The sequence below is a fragment of the Anolis sagrei genome, chromosome 3, assembly GCF_037176765.1.
Source record: "Anolis sagrei isolate rAnoSag1 chromosome 3, rAnoSag1.mat, whole genome shotgun sequence".
Classification (NCBI taxonomy): Eukaryota; Metazoa; Chordata; class Lepidosauria; order Squamata; family Dactyloidae; genus Anolis; species Anolis sagrei.
In genome coordinates, this window is record NC_090023.1 from 243,498,461 (window position 1) to 243,522,143 (window position 23,683).

Genomic DNA, 23,683 nt, shown 5'->3' on the forward strand with positions numbered 1-23,683 from the left:
GTAAATGCAGTTGAACAGCTAAACCTTTTATGCTGAGTCAGATCTGTGGGCCATCTAGATTCACAATGTATTTCTTTAGCTGTTCCTGGAAGTGCTTTGATTTGTAAATCCGGGGCCAAATTAAAACAAAACAAAACATACCCAAAAAGCTCAGAGGGACACATAGAAAACTCTGGGGTTGTATTGAAGTCATAAATACAAGACTTTGGTCGTTAAAATTTAGAATGATTCGAAAAATGCCAAAGAGGCCAAATTTTAATAAATCAACAATTCCAAAACCAAGTGCATCTGACTATTGGCAAATGATCAAAGACTGAAAGGTTAAGTTAATTTTTATTCAAACAGTAACAGCTGAATTTCACTCATTTGTGAACTCTGGTACCACAGGAGTGCAATTAAAATAGATATGCTAGCAATAAAACCAACATTGTTAGTATGTTTTCCTTCCTTTTTAGCGGCTTTCTGCCCAGAACAACATTTTCCAGTGAACTGTAAGTGGCAAAATGCAATGTGAATTTACTGTTGTGACTAAGTTTTGTGCCTGAACCACTAATATTTCCTCTTCTTCAATTGGAAACAGTGCCTCAGCGAGGCAGGAGGAATTTGAGAATTTCCAGTCTTGCAGACTTATTTTTTTAACCATGCTTTATTTCCTTTTTTTCTTTCCAGACTCTAGGTTATGGGCAAGTCAGAAAGTCAGATGGATATAACTGAAATGAACTCTCCAAAACAAAAGAAAAAACAGCGATGGAGCGCTCTGGAAATAGGGCTAACTGTTGTAGTGATTCTCCTTGCAATTGTGGCTATTACCATGATCGTTCTGTATGCTACCTATGATGGTAAGTGGATGTTCATTAAACTATAAATTCCATGGCAAATATTCATTCAGAAACTCAAAGAGAGAGTTGGAAATGCTGGCACGAAAATATTATTGCGCTAAAAGGGAGCTGGTCACTATCACTTTGTAAAATATTTTGGAGCATTCTGAACTTGTTAGCCACAACTATTGTGGAAATTTTAGCTACTAAACTGGAAAGCAATCCACATTTTCTTTGGAAGGACATGCTTTTAATTAGCTTGTCTTGCCAGTTATAATAACTGTATGTGTTGGACCTTCTGACTGTCAGATGTTTGAGACTGGCTTCTTTAAGATACGCTATTACAAAGCTACATATAATAAGGATGTTAAAAGCAACAAATTATTTATACTTCCCTGTGTTTTTATTATGTTTTGGGAACAGTTTACTGGAGGTTTGCACAAAATATTTTGCAATACTTAAATTCATTTCAGTAAGTTCAGGCTACTTATAAATGAAAACAATGACTACTTTCAAAGACCCATTGAAGCAGTGTTGACTTACCAAGTTCTTATTCACTCATTGAGTCAAGTCAAGTAAGAACTAGCAATTGGACTTAGGCTTCAATCAACAACTCCACTATATCATCTCAAGAATGGGTTGGTGGTCCTGTAGCCATCCAGATGTTACTGGACCACATTTCCCAGCAGTCTTCACTACTGGCTTGGAAGACTTGCTGCCCAACATCATCTGGAGACCACAGAATTAACACAAGCAGTTCGCCAAAATATACTTTCTGGATCTTGCTTTCTTCTTGCCCATCTCCCCAGAGTTCACTCATTGACTGGACTCATTAGCTCAAAAATTTTCTAATTTTTTACACATACACATAGCTTGTCCCTCCTTTCAAACGGAGAAGGGAAACACTAATATTTTCCGACCATTTAACCCAATACTTTGGGCCATTTCTCTGAGATTTCCATAACAATATCTCCAGGCAACTTTTATTCTTGATGTTGTATGCCTTCAAGTTTTTTCCAACTTATTGTGACCCCAGAGTTGCTATAAATCATGAGATGTTCTTGCCAAGATATATTCAGAGAGCTTTATCGTTGCCTTCTTCTGAGACTTAGACAGTATCAAGCCTGTAGACAGAGGGTGCTACAGGTTCAACGCCCTTCATGCCAAATTTTTCCTGTCCTCAGTCACCTATTTGCTTCCCCCCACCCACAAACACACACACTTGCTTATTTGCCCCTCAGGCTCATTTCACACACACCCCAGTAGGTTTCAGCAGTTAAGCAGGAGCTGAAAACCAGATCTCGAGAACTGTACAATCAGCTCTCTACATTTGCAAGTTTGACATTTGCCAACTTGCTTCAACCATTTTCACTAGGAATGTCTAGGTCCTCTTGTGTGATTATGTGGTCAATTTCCTGCAGATGTTGACCATAAAGTCATTGTGGAACACCTAGAGATTCCTAGAGAACATCTCTCTATAAATCACTAAGTTCATCAATAAATTCTGTGATCAGCATCCAATGGAAGTTAACCATAGAATCATGCAGGGAGACCAATACATTTCTAGAGATGTGTTTTCAAAGTACTATATACCACACTGGATCTTCTCAGAAGATATTACTACTGACTTTTTAGTAATATAGCACAAATTCTGGCGTCATTGACATTTTCTATACACATACTTAAGAACAGTTTATTTTTGCATACAACCATAAAAAATGCCAATCTTATATTCCCACAAAGTTATGAAATACATCATTCTGAGGTCATGAAGCTGGGCAAGAGAAGGAGGGATTCGCCATGCAGTGTGACTAATTCAATGGGTAGCAGGAGAAATCGTTGACCTAGACCTCGCACCACTCGCTGCACTGCTTTCCCCATCATATGGGAAAAAGCGTTGCTGCCCGGTCCCCCTCCCCCCCTTTCTATCTAATGAAAATATTTGAAACATCCCATGTTCTCTGGGCAGGATCCTAGCACATTGCCAGGATGCTTCCTTTGTGGAGCCCAGCTGAAAATAACCTTACATCATATGATGGGATCCATTGGGCTCTGTTAAGGAAGTGTCCTGGAAGTGTTTTGGACACTTCCAGAAGTCAATGTGATGAAGGCGGTAAGATGAAATTGTTGAATTGTCCAAAATGCTTGGGATGAATTTTGTTAGATTTTGGAATATTTGCACATACATGATGAGATATCTTGGAGATGGGACCCATTTCTAAATACAAAATTAATTTATGTTTCATATAACCTTACACACAGAGCCTGAAGTTATTTTTATACAATATTTTAAATATATATATTTTTACCTAAAATAACATTTGTGTGCACTGAGCTCTCAGAAAGAAAAGGTGTTACTATCTCGCCCACCAATGTGGATGGTTTGGGATTTAGGAGTATTTCAGATTTAGAAATGCAAATAAAAGATATTTGGTATGTACTATTTTAAAAAAAAATAGTTAAAATAAGTCTAATGTTATGTCTTGTTACAAAACAGGGTAGAAGTTTCTCTTTTTGTGAAAGCTAGTTTAATGTACTTGCCCATTCAATAGGACACACAGAAGATAATTTCTCTTAATCACTCAATTTTTCTATTTCTCGAATATATTCTTCCTACCTTAGATCTCTTTTCTCACTAGATGTAACATTTTTGCTCTAAATGATGGAAATTGACAGGTTAAAATATCATTAGAATGTACACGATTAGTGAAACGGATAAAGTTTTACCTAATAATTTCCTCTTTCACCATTATACAAACATTTTCCTCTTTTGCAGTTTCTGTTCACTTCACCTTTAAAGACACAAGGCAATCTTATAATAGCTTGATATTTTTTTCAGGTTTTAATGTTCTTTCTTGAGTCCTCACAAACAGAAGTTTGATTTCTTCCTCCTCAAACAAAATAGTTTACCAATTCCCACAACTTGGCCATTTCTTGGGAGTATGAATCACTCTAACATGGTTACACAGTGAAGAGGAGAAATGTTCTGCTCTATATCATTAGAACAGTGTTCCAAAAAGAGAGATTCACCCAAGGCATTTTCAATTCCCCTTTCTTTGTAAATTTGTTATACTAGTACATTATACTTTGGAGTATTATTTCTTGCCATCCCAAAACACCCACCCACAAATTCCCAGCAGTTGCAAACTCTTGCCAAATCACATTTTCTCTACTTACCCTAAACTTCTTTGACCCACTTCAGTAGAAAAGATTTTGGAATAATCCTCCCTTTATGAATAAACAAATCTGAAGAAGGATGAAATAGTTCCACAGACATGCACACATGGACTCCCAATGGATATAATTTTTGAGTGTGGCTCCTTACCTTGGGAGGGGGGGGGGGGCTACATAATGATACATATCAGGGATGATTTCTGTTGCTAGGCGCCACCCATCTCCAGTCACAAGTCTGTGAAAACCAAGAGCCTTTTCAAAATACAGAATTATGGCACTATGATTCCGCTCAATTGTCATAGTTCTGTCCTATAGAACCTTGGTAGTAGAGTGAGAGGCATTTAGAATTCTTACCAGAGAGCTCTAGTACCTCACCAATCTGCAATTCCCAGGAATAAATAGCATGCAGTTATGACAGTCAAAGTGAAAATCATTGTGCTATAAGGACCCTCAGTAAAATATCCAAACACATCTCTCAATGGAAATTGACTAGAAAGAATTTCTTTAATTTCCCTGGAATCAATTCCCCTATCAACTCAATCCACTTTCTGATCCAAACTGCAAGTTTTTTGTGTGGGATTCTCCTGCTAGTGCAGTCATTCCCAGAATTTGGATTTCAGCTCCCAGAAGTCATGACTGTTGGCTAATTTATTTTATTTATTTATTTAAAACATTTATATTCCGCTCTTCTTAACCCGAAGGGGACCCAGGGGGTCTAGAAGCTCTAGAACAGGGGTCCTCAAACTAAGGCCTGGGGACCGGATACAGCCCTCCAAGGTCATTTACCCGGTCCTCGCTCAGGGTCAACATAAGTCTGAAATGACTTGAAAGCACACAACAACAACAACAACAACAACAATTCTATCTCATCAGCCAAAACCAGGCCCACACTTCCCATTGAAATAGTAATAAGTTTATATCTGTTAAAATTGTTCTTCATTTGTATTGTTTTAAAGTGTGTTTTTATTGCATTACAAATAAGATATGTGCAGTGTGCATAGGAATTCATTCATTTTTTTTCCAAATTATAATCCAGCCCTCCAATAGTTTGAGGAACTGTGACCTGGCCCTCTGTTAAAAAAACTCTGAGGACTCCTGCTCTAGAACATGGCCATATAGCCCGAAAAACCTACAATAGCCCATTTGTCTCAATATTAAAATACACTAAGGTAGTTAGGGATTATTGGGGTTGAAGTCCCAAAGTATAGGGATCACTCTGTTAGTGTAACACTACCATAATTAAATACTGTATTTACTCATGTATAATTCTAGAAATTGTAATAGAAAAATTGTTCTCAAAACCTGAGTTGATTTATCCATGAGTCATACCAAAATTGATAACTTTGGCCCCCAAACCTGCCCCTGACATGAAGTCAACTTATACATGAGCATTTCTACAATCTTATGTAACAGAAGCAGTATCTCCACGTGCTCTTTTAAAAACAGGATTAGCTATTTTTGCTGGACAACACTAGGTAGCAGGTCTGTCCCTAGCACAAGTCTTTACTGACTACATTGATGTGCCAGGGGAATTCTCTTAGACCCCTTCTATACTGCCATATGAAATCCAGATTATTATTTTGAACTGAATTATATGGCAGTGTAGACACATATAATCCAGTTCAAAAGAGATAATCTGGATTATCTGTTTTGATAATCTGAATTATCTGTTTTGATAATCTGGATCATATGGCAGTGTAGATCCAGCCCTAGACCACTACTTCGCTGGTTGATTTAACCTTCCTACACATTTAACTGTGTGTGTTGGTTTATGTGCAGCTTAATTTGGGCATTGGTCTCTATCTTGCATGGTCGGAATTATTATGGCTGTGTGCTCACTTTCCTACTTGTTTGTATAACATATGGTCCCAAACTGAACCAAATAATTTTCCCAGTTTCTTTTTTATCTCCATACCACAAATATTTATTTTCCGTCTTCACAGCCCGCTTCTGGCATGTACCAATTCTAGGGGAATGTGCTAGAGATATAAAGATTATTAGTTAATTCCTCCCTCGAGGAAGGTATGTCTCACCAACCACCATGATTTTTTTCAGGCCTATGCCAGAATGCAATGAGAAGTACTTTGTTCATCTGCTTCCTTACAATGTGTACAAAAACTCATTTTGAAGAATACCCCCCTCCCAAAGAACACCACACAGCATGTAGATAGGTGTATGATTATTGATTTAGAAAAGGATTTTCTGTCCAGTATTTAAGCTTTCTAAAACTCGTGCATTGAGATATTAAGGATTGCAATTTATGAATAAATCATTTATGAAGTTTCTGCAAAAATCATTTTCATATATGAATACTTTACTTTTGATCATATTGTGATGAGGATAATTTCTCAACGGTTGTTGTTGTTGAGGATGTTGATGATGGAGTTTTCCCTCACAAAAATAAGATAGGCAGCATTTAAATCCAGCTGAGCCCACTAAGACCTTTGCCGAAAAACCAAAGTAGAAAAAGTAAATAAAGGATTTCCCCCTTCAATCATTTCTCCAATAAGTATTAGTTATTCCCCCACACACATTTCCTTCCATGAGTGCATACAGGTGGAAGAAAACTGTAAGGTTCTTTCCATTTCCGGGCTTAATTTGTATCTCCCTGTGACATTCACTTTTGTCATGGGTGGTACTTTGTCTCATCCATGCTTCTATCCATGCTTTTAAAATTCTTCTCATGAATATTTGAATAATGTATTACTATCATCAGATCAAACAAATTATTCTCATGCATTGCTCCCCAAAATGATTACTAGACATGAAAAGCTTCCAGACCTTTGTAAAGTTGATGATGGTCTTCACTGAACTTACCTGTGCTATCAGAACGATTTACAATTTCAAGACACACAGGATGCTGAACTATCTGGAAAATCCTTGACAATAGAAATATGTAATCTAATCTCTTTTTCAGATGGCATCTGTAAAACATCTGATTGCATAAAATCAGGTAAGATGTTATAATATTTTTATTTACTGTAGTACATTATTATAGATTTTGTATGTGTAATGTATCTCAAAGATCCATATAAGGGGACTTTGAGTTTGTGTTCTCGTATAGTCAATTATTCTAATTCATTTGGTAAATTAAATGCATAAAGGAGACTGCAGACATTGAAATTTGAGCTTCTGGTGGGTTGCCTTCTTATAACTCAGATATTTCTCACAAGTCAGTGTTTCTAATTTAAAAAATGAATGGTAGAATCTCAACTTGGCAGAATACACATGTTTGTTTGGCATATAGTGCTAATATTACATTCCTGCAAAAACAAAAGCCTTGTCATGAAATATTAATATGTTCCCCGCAAACAATCTGTCACAATTCATGAAATATAGCTGCAAAACATCTAATGCAACAGGAAGTGGTGTTGGTGATTCATAACTTTTCAGTTACAGGCATTGAAAAATCTGCATCTCTGTTGCCACAATATACCCTGACTAGACAGAATGACATGTTATGTAATAGATAAGACTTTGAATCTCCATGCCCATTGTTCTCCCATCCTGAATTGACAGTGGCAGTGAGTCAGCCATTACTTAGAGGAAGATTTGAACCAAGGAAAGTACCTTAAGGATTAATGGGCCTACAGTCCCAGGTGTGGTCTATCTCTTAACACAATGCCATGCTTAGGAGATCCCTTCTCAAAAACCATTGGTCTCTTTGCCCTTCCTTGATCAGAGGAACACTTGATGAAGATGCAAGAGAAGGTATTATTCATGGCCACACCCAGACTTTCCCTGAAGAGCTCTCTCTCTCTCTCTCACACACAACAAAGACATTTTTAAATTATGACAGTTGATTTTTTAAACTCAGTGTGCCAAGGACTAGGCACCATATTTGTATCCAATAAGTATGTTTTCCCCCTTTTTTTCTGGAAACTTATGAGGGGTCACTAGAACTAAGCAGAACTTCTAGAAATCATTTTTATGGACTTCAGTCCTCCAGGATATTTAAGTTGGTAACATTAAGTACATGGCCTGGTCCTAAAATAGAAAGACTGAGAGCACTTCTGGTCAGCCTTTTATCCCAGGAGCATCTGTGTTTCTTTTCTTTTCTTTTTACTGAGTTTAAGGGGGCTTCTGGGGAGGGGGTTGGGATGTCCACAGTTTTCTGGGCTAATTTATTCTGCAGTTCAGAACCAGATATAGTGATTTTATCCTGCACCTTCCTAGAAGGTGCAGAATAAATCCACTATCTAATTAATTCACTACAAACTGGGGCTTTCGTGGTTTGTGGTGAATTAATTCAGGATTGTCCAGGACATCATCTGCAAAGCCCCGTCTTTATTGCGGGTGCCCTGCTGGGACATGAAAGAAACCTCCCACAAGGATGGTAAAACATCAAAACATTCCGGCATCCCCTGGGCAACGTTCTTACAAAGAGCCAATTTCACATTAAGAGTGTGGGGTCCTTTGCCATGAACTTCATTTGTTTGTCAACAGGGACATGTTCCCTCTTCAACCCCTTTCAAGATGAAAAAAATACAAGTAGATTTGTTTTGTCTCAATTTCATCTAAAATCTTCTATTGTGTCATGTCCATTACATTGGTCCCTAATGGATTGGGACTGAGTAGAACATGGAAAGGAAATGGAGGCAAAGCAACAGTGATGGTTACAAACAGATGTGAAAGAATTCAGACAAGCAAAAAGATAGATGGTTTTCTGAGAATTCCCCACCTTGTTAAAAAGGAAAGCTTTCTCCCAGAAAATGATGTTATTTTGTTTGCTGTTTTTGGAAGACGTGTTATCTGATTTTACCCGAAACATATCACTCAAGGCAGGCTACAAAAATTAAATCACATGCTCCAAAAATACTGTGATAAAACCAGCGTTAAAACTATGGTAAAATTAGACCAGTTTTAAATCTGACTAATCATTTGTCCTACCACCAGTTCAGCTGTTCAGAAGTTTCCCCCCAACACTCTTAAAAATTGCATAAACATCTTAAATTTTTTATGGAATATGAAAGGCTTTCTTTCATCTGTACAATGAAATCTTTATCTCCTGTGGTTTCTTTCTTTCATTTGTTGACAAAGAGGAGAAAAAGCACACCAGGACAGTGCACAAAACCTTTTGAGATAGCTAAAAGTGAATTATACAAAGTTGTCAAAATTCATGGCATGGTATCAAGTGCATGCAGCAGGAGGATTGGCAGAAGAGATTTTCTGCATCTTGATGTGTACAAGGCTACCTTTCTCTCTGCTTTCGTATTGAACACAAGTTTTCTATCCATAATTGGCCTGCTGGAGCAAAAAGAGGTGATGGTGAAAGTGAACTCTAATACATCCGAACATAGACTGCACCAAGGATAAATCTTGGGGGTCATAGGTTAAATGCTTAGTTGATTTCAATGAATCATTGAGAAGTCACTACCATAGCACTTTAAAAAGAATATATTTATTATATTCTTACCAAGACTGTTAATTTATCTGAATCAGTGTAAATGATCATGTCTGCAACTATTTTAAATGTGTAATGCTATAACACTTCTGTTCAGAAGTAAGTATCATTCAATTTAATAGAATTCTAACAGATATGAGTGTACAGCAAAGATGGGGATCCTCCAGTACATTTCACACTAAGTAGATATAGTGCTATGGTTATTAGGGCTGGGCGGTTTCGTTTCGTTAATTCGTAATTCGTTAATAATTCGTTAATTTTTTTAATTACAAAACGATAACGAACCATTCTGAAGCAATTTTTTAAAAAAACGAATTTTTAAATACGTTTTGTAAATGCTTCGTATTTCGTTATTGTATTCGTTTCGTTATTGTTTTGAGGTCGTTTCGTTATTATTTCCGCATGTCTGGGGCAAGTTTTATGGTTGTTTTTTCATAGAATCATAGAATCAAAGAGTTGGAAGAGACCTCATGGGCCATCCAGTCCAACCCCCTGCCAAGAAGCAGGAATATTGCATTCAAATCACCCCTGACAAATGGCCATCCAGCCTCTGCTTAAAAGCTTCCAAAGAAGGAGCCTCCACCACACTCCGGGGCAGAGAGTTCCACTGCTGACCGGCTCTCACAGTCAGGAAGTTCTTCCTAATGTTCAGATGGAATCTCCTCTCTTGTAGTTTGAAACCATTGTTCCGCGTCCTAGTCTCCAAGGAAGCAGAAAACAAGCTTGCTCCCTCCTCCCTGTGGCTTCCTCTCACATATTTATACATGGCTATCATATCTCCTTTTGTTTAATTAGTGAAAAAAAATTATAATATCACACCAACAGTCAACAACAGAGGGAGAGGGAAGCTTCAGAAGTTTTTGGAGGTTTTTTAGCATATTTCGCGGTCGCGTCCACCATTAACGAATCGATTCATTATTGTTTCGGAAATCGATTCGTTAATGTTTTGTAATTTTTTTCACATTTACGAAATTTCGTAAATATCGAACTTTTTAAAAGGAAAATTTTGTAATTATTTTAAATAACGAAACGCAAAAAACCCCCAAAAACGAATCAATTTTAGAAACAAATTTTTCCGTTGTTACCCAGGCCTAATGGTTATACTTTAACTGCTATATGAAATCTTTGGATTTGAAGTTTAAGGAGAGGAATTTAGAATTGTTGAAGGCTTTCATGGCCGGAATCACTGGGTTGTTGTAGGTTTTTCAGGGTGTATGGCCATGTTCTAGAAGCATTCTCTCCTGATGTTTCACCTGCACCTAGAATTTCGAATTCACTGCCAAAGAGAGCCAACCTCTCAGAAACTAAAAGGTGCAACCATGGCCAGATAGAGTAGAAATGTAGTACTATCATTGCCCATCGCATCAAGATATGGAACTTGGTTGTTTTCCATCTGAGACACAAACTATCAGATCAGCAATCAGAAATAAGGGCACTGGGAATAGTACTTAATTCTTTGAATACCTCCCACTGAACTATGTTGTAATTTGGAGGAAAGAAAACTACAATCTGGAATTCATCAGCACATGTGGTAGGAGAATGTTCACATTAGTAAGAATTACATCAGACCCCATTGTGATGATTCTATTATGGAATCTTACCTTTGAGTGATCTTGCTCTTTGACAAGGGTTTGCTGCTCCTAAAACAAAGTGCTAGATTTGCCCTCTTCAAGTTTTGGTTAAAGATCTTCTTTGTTATTATAGTTTAGTCTCTAACTGGAGAACTGAAACAATGATCAGATGGAAGTATTTATTTATTTATTTATAACATTTATACGCCATCCTTCTCAACCTCCAAGGAAGGATGCAGGACAGCTTCCAACAGGCAACAATTCAGTGCAGACACAAAATAAAACACATAATAAAATACAGCCAAATAATTATAAAAAATATAATTATAAATATAATTATAAATATACATTAAAACGGTTTGTCAGGTTTAAAACGTCATCCAAATCAGTTCAAATTGCGGTCAAATAAAATCTTATCTTCATCAGTAAAATCAGTCTGTTCTGCAAACGCTTGATCCCATAACCAGGATTTAAATTTCTTCCGGAAGATCAGGAGGGAGGGAACAAATCTAACTTCATTAGGGAGGAAGTTCCACAGCCGAGGGGCCACCACAGAGAAAGCCCTGTCTCTTGTCCCCACCAAACGCAACTGCGATGGAGGTCGGACCAAGAACAGGGCCTCTTCAGATGATCTTAAGGTCTTTGATGGTTCGTAGAGGGAGATATGTTCGGTCACGTAACTATATGTTTATTTATATTATTTTAATAACTATAAAGCAAGTAGTCTTAATGTGTTACATAATTTGTCCTTGCATAATTAAATTCTTCAGCACTCTGACCTCCCTCAGCTTTCTAGCCCTATTCAGACATTTGATTTAAGATGAATAGGGCTACATGAAATATATGTAAGCCCCTCATCCCCAACATCCTTGAATACCTAGAAGTAAATTAGACATTTTTGCTTTGATTACGAACCCTCCAAAGGGGTTTTGTAACTGTTGAATACAAAGCACCTTTGAGAACTCACATAAGGTAATACTTCTGATCATGAGAGATTTATAACAGCATTCAAATGAACATGGTAATAAAGTTATCTTGTGAACTTCCTGCTCAGTGTGAAAAGGCCTGTATCTTATTTCTGGGAGCTCATGGATATAGGATGTGATGCTGATCCATGTATAAATAGGTTTTTTGTCTTCATCCAGATCTTAATCCTACAAATTCTCATGCTCAGTCATCCTTCACAACTTCAACCCTCTCCCTCTCTCAGCCAGTCATCAAACATATGCAGATTTATCCAGCAGCCTACTTTTGTCACTGTCTTCATATAGTCTGCAAAACTTTACTAATCATCTAACATAAAAAGAGTGTAATTATGGAAACTCAAATTGGTTGTATAGATTATGTAATGTCGCGATCGTACTCTGTCTTTGGTTCTGTCTGATGTCCTTATCTCATGCCCCTGCAACCATTCTCAAATTGGAATTTGGCCCTTGCAATGAAAAGGTTTATATATTCCTGCTGTAAAGGGGGAAGGCACATATAATTTGTAGTTTTTTAAATAACTCCTGCAAAAATCTAAATAATTTTTTTAAAAAATGTTTAACTGAGGTTGGATCTACACTGCCATATAATCCAATTTCTGAAACCAGATACCTGATCTGAACTGGATTATATGAGTCTACACTGCCATATAATCCAGTTCAAATCAGATAATCTGGATTCAGAAATAGGATTATATAGCTGTTTAGTCAGAGCCTGAAAGATCAGCAGTCTCTCTGATATTGAAAGAAGTGCTTATGAAAAGTATTTATGAAATAAAAGCATTCACTGACCATATATTCATGGTAGTCAAGGGAAGGTTTTTGGTTCAAAATTCTGGATTTTTATATGGCCTGTGGATAGGTCAAGTGCCATTCTACAGAGAGGAGAGAGCTTCCCTTGGATGTTGCCATTTTCCCATTTTGAGAATTTACAAAACACAAATGGCAAAGAGCCTTGAAGATATTTTTTTTTAAAAAAAAACCTAGAGTAACCCACCTGATTATTCCTATTCATTTATCTAGAGAAGACACTGTGCTGAACAGCCACAGCTATTCTAAAATTCTGGATTTCTCAATTTCCTCCAATCCTATGGGATCCCTCTATTCTGTCAAAGATAAAGTGAGAGAGGCCCAAGTTTGCATTGTTATTCATACTTCTGAATAATAATAATTGAACATGGTGAGATTTTGTCCTGATTAAGCATGTGTATTTCTGGGTAATAAAATAACCAAAAGTTGGGCAAACTCAAAAGACTCTAGCAGTTAGGGCTACAATTTGAAAGCTACGGGGACAGGTGAACCATGTAGTAAATGGTATCATTTCAAAAGGAGACAAAATGGAGGACAAGAAAAATGGACATTTGATTCTTCAACCCCTAATGTCTATTACTTTGGAGGGTTGGAGAGGATTAAAATGGTGTGTATGTGTGAAATGAAGTTTAAGAACTCTTGTGTCCCTCTCCACATATTATTCAGGGATGTTTCAAAGGGGCAGAAACGAAAAAGGAAATCCTCCCTCCTCTCATGCTATCCAGAATTACATTTTCCTTCCTTCTCATACATTCTACACCAGTGTAAGATGTCCTTGTTTAGGTCAACAGGTATTTAGCATTACAGAACACAGCAAGTGATGACTGGATGGAAGGGAGAAATAATATTTAACTTTTATACATTCTTAATAGTTCTAATAATCCATTCCCAGGGCTCCTGTTCCAACTATCTGGAGTCCTGACCAGAACTTGAAAATATCCCCTAACTATCCAACCCATATTGACTACTGAGTTTCAGTTTCATTATCCAAAAAGTCAATCATCCTAAGCACTGTATTAGGCAATGTTGAATCAACATGACAATAGCAAGATATTCAGGTTTTCTGATTATTCAAAAGATGGAATGTCTGTTGCCAAGTGTTTCCAGGTGTGTTTTTCATCTCACTAGTTGAAACCACAAAGATTCAAAGCAACATGGGACAGATTTCCTGAAAAGAAAAAAGAAACAAGGCAGAGCAACTTGTGGCTGTTATTTTCTTCTGAAGCCTTAGGGGAAAAAACAGGAAATGTGCATTAAAAAAAAAACTTTACTATTTTAAAATAAGCTTAAAATATTGTTCAGTGTAGAGAAATGTGAAACTTACGACTTCATCACATTGGACTACAATTGGCAACATGTGCCCATTTTAGCCCAGGTCACCCATGGAGCTGGTTGGCTCTCATCACATCTGCCACTGGCAGAGTAACATGGGAGAGCTCCCATGTTGCCATGCAGTCTACGGGGGGGGGGGGGGGGGGGGTGCTGCATGTACCATGTGCATTCACGCTTCTCCCCATGTGATTGCCCTCCCTTGGATCCAGGGGTGGCAGATTCCCCACAGCTCTCAGTGAAGCGGAGTGCCACTGCCGCCGGTCATGGGAGATATGATGAGCTGAAGAGAGACAGTTCATAAAGTTGTCAATAACTTTCTAGAAACATGAAAGTTAGTTGGATAGAGAAATCCAGTAGTAAACAGACCACTTAGATGTTGCCAAAAAACAACAGGGGACAAACATTTCCATAAAGGGTGTTTAGGGGAAAAAATAATTATAGGAAAAACAATGCTTTTCATCTCAGCAGAGAAAACTGTGGGTGAGCAGCCTGGGAATGTGCTCAGTCTTCTAACATAAGATAAAGGCTACTCAATTCTCATTACTCAATTATACCATTATAATTCCATTTTAACCACAGTAGCAGAATTCTGGGGTTTTTTAATTGATGAGGTACCAGATTTAACTTGAAAAAAAATCCCTTCTCTAAACTGCAAATCCTGGGTTTGCATAGAATGGAACTATGGCAATTAAAATGGGATCGTATTGCTATAACTGTGTAATGTGAAAGGCCTCTACCACTTTTTCCCTAAGGTTCTTTATCTTTCAACTACACCTACTTCTGAACAGCTTTTCAAAGAGAACACTTTTTTTTTCTAAGAACATGTGGGCATCTTATTAGGAAGGCATGTTCCACTCCCAGAAGGCATGCTCTGTTCCCACAGATAACAATCCACCCCCCCCCCCCCCCAAAAAAAAAACCTGAAGAGGAAGTTTAGAAAGACTCCTCTGACTTTAAAGTAGCTTCCTTCTATCACAAGTTTTGTAACAGCTGTTATTTCCATCCATCAATTTTTGCAACTGTGTTCCTTCTGTTCTCCGCCACTCTCCCTTCCCATGTTTGTGTCCTTTGCTCTTTTTTCAAACCCTGTCACATCAAGTCTCTTCCTTTAAAATCCCCTTATCCCATCTCTCCTCTTTGTAAAACCAGAGCTATCATGAGAAAACGTGAGGCAGTTCTCCAAGGCCGTAGCTTAAGGGTGATATGCAAGAGCACAGAGTTGTCCATTCCAGAATTTCGCTATTTTGTATTTTTACTGGCAGACAGACAGAGAGAATATGCTTCCAGCTTCCAGTGGCAAAATAACATGACCATTCTTGGTTACTGTGCGCTTCTTTTGAGGGGTAAAGGGTGTTGTTTGCTGTTCAGAATCAGGCAGCAAATTGTCTTCAAGCAACCCTGTCTCTTTAGGCTCAGGTCTCTGTGACATTGCAAAATGTTCATAGAAGTTGTGCCAAATGGCAGACAAGAGCAGAGATGAAAAATGGTTTACTCTCAGCCTTTCTCTCCCTCTATTTCTCTCTCACACATACAGCTATATTGAGAGAATTCACATAATAGAACAAAGCCTAGAACCATAGCCCTTGAATTCTAGTTATCTAAGTGGAGCACATTTTTTTAAAAAAAAAAATATGAAAGAGCATTCAAACACATGAACTGAAGAGGCACTGCTTAAATTCATTAAAGGCCAAACCAAAATCATAGATATTGGTCCCATCGTCCTCTTTCCATTTCCTTCCAATCCATATGAATCCATGTGGTAGCAATCTAAAGCTCTCAGGGAGAGAACACTGAGTGCCTCAGAGGACCAATGGAAAGGAAGCCAGTGGTCTTTCCTGGAACCCGTCCAAGGAGAAGGAAAGTCCGCTACCTGGTATGCCATTTTGGAAATGTGGTAGAACCTTCCACCATTACAGCTATTCCTCACGTGATACTCCAATGATGGTGGCTCCAAAGACAGGGTTATTTGGAGGTATTGTAGGGCATAAATCCCCAAGTACATATGCTTCCTTTTACTCTAGACATGAATTACATCAGCCCTGGAGTAGTATTGCTTATCTTCTCTTCCCTTCAATTGAAGTAGACTTTACTTACTTAGGAGATCTCTCCTTGTCCGAGGATGATGGTCCTCCAAGATTGGTGTCCTGGCAGTGGTATGTAGGTGACTGTGGAGCCCTACATGTGCTTGACCTACATGTTCTCCCACAATGAGGACATCAGTTTCCAGGTGGGAGGCAGTCTCGGTTGTGGTTGGCTTGATGTGCCTCCCTCTTGGCACATTTCTCTCTTTCACCCTCCATTCATACCTCTTCAAATTCTACAGCACTGCTGGTCACAGCTGACCTCCAGCTAGAGCGCTCAAGGGTCAGGGCTTCCCAGTTCTTGGTATCTGTGCCACAGTTTTTAAGGTTGGTTTTGAGCGTATCTTTAACTCTCTTTTCCTGTCCTCCAACATTTCATTTTCCATTCTTAAATCGGAGTAGAGTAACTGCTTTGGGAGACAGTGATCGGGCATTCGGACAATGTGGCCAGTCCAGTGGAGTTAATGGTAGAGGACCATCATTTCAATGCTGGTGGTCTTTGCTTTTTCCAGCATGCTGACATTTGTCCTCTTGTCTTCCCAAGAGATTTGCAGGATTTTTTGTAGGCAACACTGATTAAATTGTTCCAGGAGTTGCATGTGACATCTGTAGATAGTCCACGTTTCGCAGGCATATAGCAATGTTGGGAGGACTATAGCTTTATAAACAAGCACCTTGGTATCCCTCTGGATGTCCTGGTCCTCCAACGCTCTGTGCTTCATTCGGAAAAATGCTGCACTCGCAGAGCTCAGGTGTTGTATTTCAGTGTCAATGTTGACTTTTGTGGAGAGGTGGTTGCCAAGATAGTGGAAATGGTCAACATTTTCTAATGTATTTCTGGCATTGCAGATGTGTTGGTTGGTAACTGTTGGAAGAGCACTTTGGTAGAAGTGCACTTGAAGTAGAAGAGAAGTACAAATAAGGGGGGAGGGGGTCTTCTAACTTTGCAGTTGGGCTTGGAATCTGATGGTAAATCTAACAGAAAGTGCACTTACACCACACAGATATACTATCTACCTCATTCTACATTATTGCTTTTTAAAAGATCTCTTGTCACTATCTGCGCTCTCTCTCCCTATATTGCCATACATTTCAATTTAGTGAAAGTTTCCTCACCACCCTCTCCCACTTGAGATTTTAAAATCCCTTTTCTCTAACTTCTTTCCTCTTGATCAGTTTGTCACCTTTGATGTGACCCAAAATGTGATTCTTTGATTCACGCGCTTTCTGTGCCAGCTGGAACAATTATTTAGAACAGATCTATGTCTGTTACAGAAACTAAAAGGCAAGAGAATCTTCCCACAGCCCCACCTGCCTTAAAATGCCACCCTTAGTATTTTTGTTGTGGTTTCACAGAAATATATCTTGGCAATCTTAACCGACATGCTCCTAAGCCATCTGTTTGCAGCTGTCTCACAGTTATGACACCGTTGCAGGATTTATTTGTAAGATAGCAGAAGTCTTTATAAATTGGATGGAACAGAAGATCTTGTCCATCATATGTGGATACTAGATAAAAGTGAACTGGCTGTGTCTAAGCAAAGCTCAGAATACGTGGATGCAAAGACTGTTCTACAACACATTCTATAGAGATATTTGCTTGTTATGCTCAATTATTAAGAGAATAACTTGCATAGATGTAGCTGACGGTAACCTGGCCACTGCATTATGTACCAATTTTATGTTATATGCTTTGTTTTTGTGTTTTTTCTTTAGGCCTCTATTTTTTCTGCTTCTCAACACTCAGATTTGTTAAAAACATACATAAAAACACTGACTTTCTTTTGTTTCTTCACAATATAACAATTTAGCCAAACCACAATATAAAACGGTCTCTAATTGGCTTTTGTAGTTATTCTTAACTGATTATATTCTCTCAGCTTTTGAGAGCAATGTCTTGGACTTGCCTAACCACAAGGTCTAAATATTAGCGTATGAATCAGCCTTGAGAATTTAGGCTGCAATCCAATATGCCAGCATCTGGAGGGAGGTTCCACTGGAATTCATGCGATTACTTTTGAATAGATGTGTAAGATTACACCATTGAGCATTTAGCCATATGCAGGGGGGAAATAAACAAAATGTCACCACTATCCAGCTGCCAACTATTTTTAACTAGTTTCAAGATCTATATTTAGAATCAGCTGTTCCACATTTCTAAATATCTTTCTATTAAACAGGAAAGAACTTACCACCTCATGCAATATCTTTTACTAAAATAGGATGAAGCCAGTAGATTTAATACTTGTATATTATTGTTTTCATTGTCATTATTCTGTTTTTTTCCAAGAGTATAACACGAAGTGGCTCAGGAGATTAAAAACAAACAAGAGTAAATATTAAAATAGAATCAAGTGAGTTACAATGTTAAAACAATTCAATAAAAATGAAATTTAAAAAGACAACATTCTTAAAAACAGTTCAATTAAAACTACACAACATCCCCTAGTGCAATATGTTCATCATCCTGCCTTTTCCCCCAGTCCATGATTGATTCATCACCTCATCACATTTAGAAAAATCAGGGTCCTACTACACTGCCAGGTCACTTCCTCCTCAAAGCTCGCAGGATGCCATCACATGATGTAAAGCTACTTACAGCGAGTCTTCATGGAGGAAGCATCCTAACAGCACAGTAGGACACTTCCCTGGGAAAACAAGAGGCTTCCCGTGTTCCATAGGGAAGAGCAGGGGAAAGCTGGCCAGTAATGCTTCCTCCATGGGATGAGGTAAGGATGTGCAGTAGGTGATGTAGGGTGTGGGGCAATGGGTTCCCCCACTGCCCCACACATTAGAACCTCAATGTGATGAGGTCCTCAGTCTACTTTAGCTGGAACTAACAATTGAACTGAGCTAAATGACAACAGTTTTATATGAGTACATCTGTGATAATTCGTGGCCAAATTAAATGGTTAGTCTCACATTAAAATAAACCATATTTTCTTTGTTGTTGTTTTGAGTCTTCAAGTAATTTCTGACTCATAACAACCCTAAGGTGAACCTATTACTCCCCTCCCCCACCACCACCACCACCAAAAAATTCTACCTTTTCTATTAACAGTTAAAATGAAAGCAATCTATGTCCCATTAGAAACTGGACTTGCTCCCAAAAGTCAGCTCTGTACACCAGTAGAAATTTCTTTGTTATGGCTATCTTGTCATTTCTATCAAGCCTAAAACAGAACAGTCTAAGAGCTGATTGTCACTGGGGAACAGAGACTAAAACAACATCATCCCAGCAACTGATGTACATAATTCCATTGTGAGGAAACAGAAGATGCACTACTTCTCATCTTGCCCTGCACAAGATAGTAGGGTTCAGAAATGGCAGGAGCTCCAATGGAGCTGTCGGGTCCCTTCCCAAACCCCAGTAGAATGGCTCTGTAAGAGCAAATACAAAGTTAAAATGGGTAATTCGAAACTGCGTCAGAAGTATTAATATGAGAATTGCTTAGAAGCTGCATATATTTTACAATTTCTCTCATTTCTTTAATATTCTTTATTTTGTTTGTTTTTTAATTATCCATTATCAGAGCCAAAAGAGAGAGAGAGAATAGTATTTATAGTATGAATGAATGTGCCACCTCACTGGATGAAGAATTGGCTGCTAGAAAAATAAAACTGCATATGGAAATACATTATGGTTTTTTGTCTTATTAGGGGAAAGGGCAGAGCTGGGGCCCATTCACACTGGATACTTGTAATTGTAACACAACCAGTTTACCTTCTATAGATCAATCCTATGAAATTCTGTGGTTGGTAGTCTGGCAAGGGACAGTGAGGCAAAGAATGCCAAATGTTCCTCCCTATACTTCCAATGCCAGGATTCCGCAGGATGCTGCCATGGCTATTAAATTGGAATGGGCACCTGTAGTAAATCCACCCTAGATCTTTCCTCATTTTGCTATTTGTGAGACAAGTTTGTTCACAGTTACCTATGAGCACTCTGGCTCTCTTTCTATATAAAAAGGCCAGTATTATTTTACAGCACATTAAGTTTGACTGCTTCCAACCAACAGTTATTGAAAAATTCAATGTAATAAAGAATTCATTTCTGAAACACAAACTCCCCATTAAAGTATCTATTTTCAAAAAAAGCCAAAAGTTTAAAACTTTTTTTAAAAGGAACAACATATCAGCCAAATATATATATCACAAGAGCAAATGTATAACAGATGCATATTTTGAATTATCACCTGAGCAATTCACTGTAAAATCTAAAATACGTAGTTCTTCCAAGATGTTTTTGGACAGCAACTACATCAGCCTTAACCAATATAGTTAATGATAAAGCAGGAGAGAAGTTATGGGTTTATGAACTACAGAAACCTCTGAACCAAACATTCGGTAGCTTACCAATTTTCAACCTGGGGCACTTTCATACTACAGAATTATAGCACTATGACCACACTTTAACTACCATGGTTCCATCCTGCAAAATTATGGGATCTGCAGTTTATCCTGCCCCAGAGACTAGGACATAGAGCAATGGATTCAAACTGCGGAAAAAGACATTACCTCTAAATATTAGGAAGCACTTTCTGATAATAAATACTGTTTGAGAGTGCAATACACAGCCTCAGAGTGTGATGGATTCTTTTTCTCTGAAGGTTTTTAAACATCTATCATGTATGTTTTGATTGTGTATTCCTGCTAAATAGATTTGGATTGAATGACTCTTGTGGCCTCTTCCAACTCTAGGATTCTATGACTCTTTTGAGTAGCAGGGAAGTTCCTTCAGCTCAGAAGCCCTTTCAGAGTTTCACATTGTACAAATGCACATCTGTTTAGTTTTGTTCCATCCCTTTAACGTTAGCCATTTTTAAACTTGTTTATCACCCCCAATTTTGGCATGGTACCATAGAACAGAACACCAGGTTCCCAAGAATGAAAAACCATTGCCCACTTTAGCACTAGGAACGATGCTGAAAAATAGAGATTTTCCAGGAGCCCCATTACTCAGGAAGAATTATAAATAACATGGGTTGCACTGTAGTCAAATGCTAGAGATGGCAAACTCTACCCTATTAGTTCTTGCATCCTGGGAGTGTTGTGGGATGGAAATTGTGATAGATTTGAATAATTGGCATGGCTCCATCTGCTGAGCAGGTAGTTTGTATAAGATTCTGCCTAATTCTATTAGCGCTGTAAGCTGTGACATCTTAGCTGTATGAAGATAATGAAATTGTGGGTCTATTTTCAGTATCATTACCAATATTGGAATATGAACCTCCCTCTTCCAGCTTCCTGGTTATCTACTGGAAAATGCTGTCATTCCAAGAAAAAAAAACTGCTCTTCCATTACAAATTCTGAAGAGAGAAGAGCAAAGACTTTTGTGGGGAGAATGCTAGACAGACATTACAATGTGTGTTTTAATTTTATTACATGATGGTCCTGTAGATGGACAATCCATTGGTATTAAGGATATGTTCTCCTCAGATTTTTTTTTTTGTAAAAAAAAAAACATTTTCAGAGAGAGAATTGCAATAAAATTGAAATAATTTTTCTTCATTATCTCAGTAATTTTTAAAGAGTATGGGCATTCAAAAGAAAGATCTTCATCTTGATAATTTGAGAGTGAGCTACAGAATTTCTTCCTGGCCAGAGTTTCAGATCTTATAGGATTTTTCCTGGTAATGTGCTAGAATTTCCTCTGCTAATTGAATTATTCAATTATATGCTACTCCTGGGACAGTTAACAAATCAGCAGGACAATTAACACCATAAGATCATAAAATGCATTATTTGAAACAGAAACACAAAAAAACAGCTGGCTGATCTAATAGACACACAGCCACAAAATAAAACCTGTCGAACAACTCCAGATTCTGTAAGCAGAACTGGGAGAGGAAAACATCCTACAACTTTTTGTGCACCTTCAAAATCTGCTTTGAGAATTGGAAACAAACACATGGAGTGAACTATCAGTTTTCATGGAGGCCTGTAGAAAGGACAGATAGAAAGAAAGTCTCATGTGCTTACACACATCTATTGTAACTTTGAACTTCCCTAGCAGATAGGATTCTAGCTTGTATTATCAGCCACACTTTCAGTGACCTGAGAAAATAGCAGGGTCTTGTGCCCTTTACACACATGCATTGACTCTTCCTTCTCCAAACCTGGAAGAGATTCCAAAGAAAGGCGAAAGACCTTACCAGCACCACTCCTTCACTTTTGGGGGCATCCAGGGAAGAACCTGGGGTCACCTAAGGAAAAGCCTTTGAAATATCTTTCATGTGCGGCAAAGTTCATGCGGGAAATCTGACTCCTGCATGACATGTCGGCAGTCATTAGCACCATTCAGAAGCAATATTAAATGTCTATGTGCTTCCCGTTGGTCTTTCGGATATTTTCATCTCTTCACTTATTGGCCTTTATAGTCTTTCCGATTATCCTCTGGGTAAAAGTGTGAGTAGGTTGTTTATAGCTTAAATATTGACAAGTGATCCTTTACTAGTCATCCTACTTCTTTAGCTGTCTCATTCAACTGCTGGATGATCGATGTCGTCCCTTGTGGAACTTCCAGTGAATTTTAATGTTCAAACGTATATGCACCATCATAATGTATAGGGAGGTTCCTACACAAAAAGACAGTCCTCCTACTTGTAGGTTGCCATAGGATGTTTACAGGGTTGGAAAAGTTAATTTCATAGTGAGCTTTACGCTATATCTTCCTGCTCTGGAATCTAGAACTATTAAAGATATGGGGCCCTTGTCCTTTATTCAGTCTGATAAACTTCATTTCTGAAGGGTTTGTGAAATGATTTCTGCAAACTGATTATGCTGACCATGCTGGAAAGATGTAAATATTTTAATCCTGTTAACTGCTATGTTGTTATAATTTTGATTACAATTTTCTATGTGCCCCAATCCTATACATCTTTACTTGGAAGTCAGGGTTACACAGATTTTAGTGGGACTGAGGCCCCTTCCATACAACTTAATAAAATCCCACATGTTCTGTTTTGAAAAGGAATATATGGCAGTGTGGACTCAGATAACCCAATCCAAAGCAGACATTGCAGGATTTTCTGCCTTGATATTCTGGGTTATAGGGCTGTGCAGAAGGGCCCTTAGTCCCAACGAACTGTGCAGTACTAACCCCCAGTTTAGCAAAATGTGTATTAAAATTACTATCTTAGAACAATGAGGTTACATTTCTTTCCTTTTATATGATCAGCAATTCAGACTTGGGGTGCTTCTTTTAAAAATACTGTTTTTAATAGTTTGTATTTCTCTCCCTTTCACTCTCTTTCTTTCTGTGCCATTACTTCTCCCTTTCAACAGCTGCCCGAATCATTGCTGACATGGATCCAACAGCAGAACCTTGTGAAAATTTCTATCAGTTTGCTTGTGGAGGATGGTTAAAGAAGAACATCATCCCAGAGACAAGTTCCCGTTATAGTAACTTTGACATTTTAAGAGATGAGCTAGAAGTTGTTTTGAAAGGTCAGTTGGAATATATATTTGAGAACCAAACATTTGGAAGATTTTTGACTTATCTACAAA

General features: G+C 38.0%; 1 protein-coding gene across 3 annotated transcripts in view; it reads left to right on the plus strand.

Annotated features, from left to right (window-relative positions):
* MME (membrane metalloendopeptidase) overlaps window positions 1-23,683 on the plus strand; it is a 94,875-nt gene that overhangs the window by 23,263 nt on the left and 47,929 nt on the right. For 2 of the 3 annotated variants that reach the window (XM_060767670.2, XM_060767668.2), the window contains exons 2-4: window positions 670-839; window positions 6,910-6,945; window positions 23,462-23,623. In XM_060767670.2, coding sequence (XP_060623653.2) covers window positions 680-839; window positions 6,910-6,945; window positions 23,462-23,623 — 358 coding nt within the window. In that variant the 5' untranslated portion in view covers window positions 670-679. Of the gene's footprint in view, window positions 1-388; window positions 492-669; window positions 840-6,909; window positions 6,946-23,461; window positions 23,624-23,683 lie in introns of those variants that run through there. The other variant, XM_060767669.2, reaches the window with a different exon arrangement.